This window comes from Ruditapes philippinarum, unplaced genomic scaffold, assembly GCF_026571515.1.
Source record: "Ruditapes philippinarum isolate M1 unplaced genomic scaffold, ASM2657151v2 ctg398_1_1_1_1, whole genome shotgun sequence".
Classification (NCBI taxonomy): domain Eukaryota; kingdom Metazoa; phylum Mollusca; class Bivalvia; order Venerida; family Veneridae; genus Ruditapes; species Ruditapes philippinarum.
Window position 1 is genome coordinate 112,798 of NW_026857920.1, and position 5,466 is coordinate 118,263.

Consider the following 5,466-nt stretch of genomic DNA (forward strand, 5'->3'; position numbering starts at 1 on the left):
TTTGAATAATGTATTTTCAACAAAGCCAACAATGTTGCAAATAATTAGCTAGATACACAAAGAACGTTCCTTTCATCCAAGTCACATATCGTTTCAATTGCTGTTAATTGGCTTAGTTCTTTCGCACAACTAAGTAGGCATTTGCAAACATTACACATGTATTATAATAATATCATCATTATTATATTGTATCAAATTTCCAACGACATCACCATATTCTGGTTAAAACGTTAAGTTTCAACAAAGTCTTTTATACTAATTTTTTTTCAATATACTTTTTAATAGTCCAATAAGAAGCAGGATGACTTTAAGCTTATCTGAGTAAGTACGTCATTGCCATATTCTGTCTTTTAGTTCTCGTATACAGTATCTTCAATAAAAAAATATATATTAAAAGAATAGGAAACTGACAAATAATCTGAAAACATAAAAATTATAACAAAAACATATCCATCAGTTTAATTAAAAACATGGAACATCGAAATGAATATCCCATATGTGAATATTATTTGTAAATATCACATACGTGATTATTATTTGTTTAATATCATCAGTTCAAGACATTCTCTGGCGAAATATCTTGTAAATAAGTTTGATAAGAACTATCGTATATACATACATTCGGCCAGTTAATATCATAATATGTCTTTGACACTAGTCGAGGCAAAATAATATATTCTTACTTGTATTCTGTAATAATCGATGCTATATTTTGGATTCTATTTCCTCCACGATGTTCCGCACTTCATCCCAGTCAACATATTTTTCAATAGATGATTTCATGGCTTGTATAAGTGTATTGAAGGTGGCATTGTCTTCCTTCTGAGCAGACCATTTTTGAAGCATCTTAAATATCATTCTAACTGTTGATTTGTTGTCCATTTCTATGTGTTCTAGTTGTACGTCGTGTAAACCAAGTTCATGACCAAGCACTTGCCAATTTTCTGCTACGGTTTTAGATAGTTTGCTGATGTATTTCTCTTCTAAGACATAATCAGTTTTTAATCTTATGTTCTGGTAGTCTTGATACCATTCATAAAGAGCTTGCCGTGTACATATTGTATGGCCACTCAAACCGTCTGGACAAGGTTCAACCGTTGTTTCTTTAAGTTCTTCCATTGACACAGTTTGTCGACTTCCATCAAAGCCGTGACTTTGGTCGTTGCATTTAAAACAAATCTCAAAAGGGTTTCTTTGCTTTATTGCTGCATGCCTGTGTTTTCGAAATTCGTTTTTGACGTTTGAAACCACAAATCGTCGAAACAAGTCGACTATAGCAACATTAACACCAGAATTACAAAGGTTCTGGACACGTAATTCAATGAAACCTTGGTAAAGTTCAATTATTCCGACATGCTGACGGTCAAGTTTGAATACACCGAGATTTTCATACAGCAACACCTGCTTCTCTTGTTCGGGAATTTTAATTGAGGCAATCTCCCATTTTCCAATCAAAGCTGCAACGACCCGATAAAACACTATTTGCACAACCGGAGAGATATTAAATGACATTACAAACTTCAGCAAAGTCTGTTGTCTTCCAGTGACGAATTCTTTTAGAGCATCATTAGCTCTGTATGAGCGGAGAAAGCATGGAACAACATACCACCCAAGTCCTTTAGTCTCCTCTGTTTTGTCGTCATAGCTCAACGCTTCGGAAATGATATAATGTCTTTGCAACACCATCAGCAGCACGTCTTTGTGTTCCAGAAAGTTGTTTTTCGCATCGGTACCCCAAATTGTTTCAAGCAATTGCATGTTTAACTTTGCTTCCTGTCTAAGAGTCTTCCAAAGATGACGATATGCTGGCTCTTTTTTGCAAAATGTCTCTGAAGTAATTATACATTTAAATGCGTCAATGACATACTGCGTGTCCAAAGCAACGTATGCTGATAGTGGCTCTTCGTCAAAGTAAATTAAGTTTCCTTTTGCATGTTGATAGAGGAGAAATACTTTTATTTGTTCTTTGTCTTTCAGCGGAAACTCGTTTTTGTCATCAATTTCCACGACTTCGCTATACATAATTATCTTTTTATGCTTTTTGGCAAGCAATTCTTTTTCAAGAGGTAGCCACCTTACAGGAATAAGGTGCCCTTGTTAATTAGAACCAAGACGTATAATTTCTTTACGCAGTTCAACAATACTACTGTCGCAAGGATTGGTGCAATCGACAGCAAAATCCTCTTTCTGGATGTGATTGATAATCAGCGTATCCTCAAAAAGCTTCCTTATTTCCTCAAAATAATCGTATGCAAATTTCTGTCTCATCTTTTCATCGCCTTTAAGTAAGTCTTTATGAGTACCTACGAGAATTACTGGAGGTTGTGAGCCATCGTCGGATCCCACGTAAGTATGTATGGATCTCATCCAGTATTCTGCAAACTGCTGCTTGCTTTTTCCTACAGTTTCATTTTGAAATTCAGGATCCTGTATAACAGCTGATAACGGTTCGGTTAAATCAAAAACCATGAGATAAACAGAAGTCTTGCTGTGAAATAAGGTATGTGTTGCATAAAAGATAAACTGACCTCCAAAATCCCAGAACTGTATGTCTCCATCATCAGCATTAAACGGGTCACATTGATTTGATCTGAGCAGCTTAGAAACTTCAAGATAGTCTCTTGATTTAATAGAGCTCTTTCCAATATGTGCCTTGACTCCTGCCTTTCTGACGTTTCCTTGCGAGTTTGCACTTTCTTCTTTTAATTTGTTAAATTTAGGATTGTCTGTATTTTGATTTGATTTCTTCCCCTCTTTTCCAATCTGTATCATTGAAGCAATACGTCTGTGGTATTCATTGTCATCCAATATAGATCTCTTTGGACAAAACTTGACTCCTTCGTGAGCACTTGAATATTTACAGCTACTTATTTCAATACTATTGGTGCTCTGAACGCTTTCCGATACTTTACCAACAAGAATATTGGTCAATGATGTCTTGCCTTGTGCAAAATTACCAACAACATTTACTCGAACCGAGTTATCATTTTCTTCACCTTCAGATAAAGCTTTTTGGTAGATTTCATAATTCAGTACATCAGAACCGAACATATCATTTCTCTGTGAAGTAATAACATAACTGAATAACTTGGCAAATTACATGTATAACCTCTATTGGGTAAATACGCAATAAATGATTCTTTATCAACAAGAAGTTTGGTTAATTATATTTTATTGTGGGTACAAATGGCCAACAACAATTACTAAAATGGTTCTATCTCTATTGCACCTTTGGATAAAACTTTATGGTACATTTCATAATTAAGTACATCACTACCGAAAGCATCAACATGCTGTTAAGTAATGATACAATTGTATAACATTGCAAATCAAGTATTATCGTCTTTTGAGTAACTGAGCAAGAAATGATTATTCAAAAAGATAAGTATGCCTACAGAAGTAAGTACTTGCAATATATGCATTACATATAAAAATATAAGAAATATTCAAGATTGCACAGTATCACTATACGTTTGGCAACATAAAACAAGGTTTCAACAAATGAAAGAAATATGACCCACCGCTCATAAAGACACATTTCAAGTCATGTCATTTCAAACAAATTACACAAGGCCGTGCTAGAATTTTGATTTTATGTTAAATCAAACACATCAAATATTGCACAATTAAAATCTTATAATCTTGCACAAAATATAGTTACGACTTTTTTATTCTCTCGAATAGTCAAACTCATTTAAAGATCTAGGTCTTTATCAAATTTTTCAACATGTCGGTAATGGCATATTTAAATATTTCTTATGTCCGTTATACCATAAGTGTTATTTTGTTTAAGAATGAATCAATGTTGATTTGAAAATCGACTTAGTTTTTTTTTATTTTAAGCAATTTACATCAGAAATAAACCTTAGCAGACAAAGTAATTTTAAAATCAAGAACATAATTGTTTCATTTTTTTAAATTATTGTATTGGCATAATTATTTCTTTGTTCAAACATGAACCAAATCCGTAAAAAATATGTGTTTGGATATAAATACATTATACATTTTATAATTAATTCATAACATTAAAAATAATCATGACTAGACTCACGTGGAAGTAAATAGTTGATTATTCACATAATCCACACCTTTGACCATTGCAATTGAATAATTTAACTTCTTTTTAGTAATTAAATTTGAAACAAACAAAACTTCTCATGTTAAACGACATTCGTATCCATAATTTGGATATCTGTAAAGAAAACGCCTTATTTCGATGAATAAATGATAAGAAAACATGTTTATAGTATTAAAGATCACGGTGGTTTGCCAAAATAACTTTTTTACGATTAATTTTGCGACCTCTTGCGTCTATTCAAGTAGGCACTGGCTTCTTTGAATTATACGCATGCATAAATCATGAACGAGGAAGACACATATAATAAAAGTTTCAAATGTGTATAAGTTATGGAAACGTTGCGCTTATCAGAACATTGTATTTATTCATGTTCAATACTTTTACTTGTCCCGTTGATATAAGTCTGAATTTAATGAACTATAAAGAACTTTTAATAAAAAAGGCAAGCATTAATTCTAAGTGCTTGCAATCTGTGAAATACAAGCGCTGTTTTTATGATAAAAGTAATGATTAAATATATATTTGCCATGGCTACACAAATACATAAATATACATCTGTCAACGCTCGACGTTTTTATTTATTTTTAATGGCAGACAAATAGAAGATTTAAACAAAAATTTTAAAAGAAATTATAGAAAAATTAAAACGCTATTTTAGGTTCATTGTTACATTCAAAACTGTGCACATGATCCAAATTTCATAGTTATTCATCAACGGAAGAGAAAGTAGGACACTTCGTGTTAAATTTGGGTTAAACTTCGTGTTAAATTTTAGCTCTGAAAGCCATTTCATCAAACAATTCTTCCTGGCACTAAGTAAGAGGTGGGCTTATAAAATATGAGAAAGAAAACAAATATTGGCCTAGTTGGGGACCTCGCCATCGATTCCCTGGGGCGGGGCAAATTTTTACCCCAGGGATTTTATTTCAATAAACATGGTAGACATGCCTTGGAACATGTTTTATACTAAACATCTAAGCTCTACCTGTTTTGAATTTTACCAAGAAGATTCTTTTTTAAAATATAACTATATAACTATACAAATAAGAAAAATCAATGTCCCCTGCGGCGGGTCTAATTTTGACCCTAGGGCTTTCATTTGAACACACTTGGTAGACAAGCGATAAATATGTTTTATGACAAATAACTACGTTCTAGCCCTTTTTGGTTTTTACAAGAAGATATTTTAATATTTTTGTTAAATAAATCTTTCGGTTGCCATGGCAACCAGATTTCTTTATGAAATTTTAATCTTTGAACAACTTTGGTAGAGCTTTATGCAAGGGACATCCCTGCAAAGTTTCAATAAATTTTCCCATGTGATTTATGAGTAGAAGTTGTTTAAAGAAATTGTTGACGCACGGACGGAATCACGGACGATGGACGAC

At 32.8% G+C, this 5,466-nt stretch overlaps 1 protein-coding gene across 2 annotated transcripts; it reads right to left on the reverse strand.

Annotated features, from left to right (window-relative positions):
• Nucleotides 1–259: 259 nt before the first annotated feature.
• On the reverse strand, nt 260–3,996 carry LOC132751534 (uncharacterized). 2 transcript variants are annotated; one of them, XR_009628693.1, is made up of 2 exons: nt 684–3,996; nt 260–370 (listed from the first exon to the last, which is right to left on the reverse strand). XR_009628693.1 is itself a non-coding variant. In XM_060741718.1 (2 exons), exon 1 carries the CDS (start codon nt 2,020–2,022, stop codon nt 706–708), a length of 1,317 nt encoding a protein of 438 aa, XP_060597701.1. In that variant the 5' UTR covers nt 2,023–2,084; the 3' UTR covers nt 260–370; nt 684–705. The 2 variants fall into 2 exon arrangements, 1 of the variants encoding a protein (XP_060597701.1); XM_060741718.1 differs by having other exon boundaries at nt 684–2,084.
• Between the last annotated feature and the right edge of the window lie 1,470 nt (nt 3,997–5,466).

Bases quoted from the DNA above. Each gene is read 5' to 3' on its own strand.
- LOC132751534 (XM_060741718.1), bottom strand. From the start codon at position 2,022: ATGTATAGCGAAGTCGTGGAAATTGATGACAAAAACGAGTTTCCGCTG.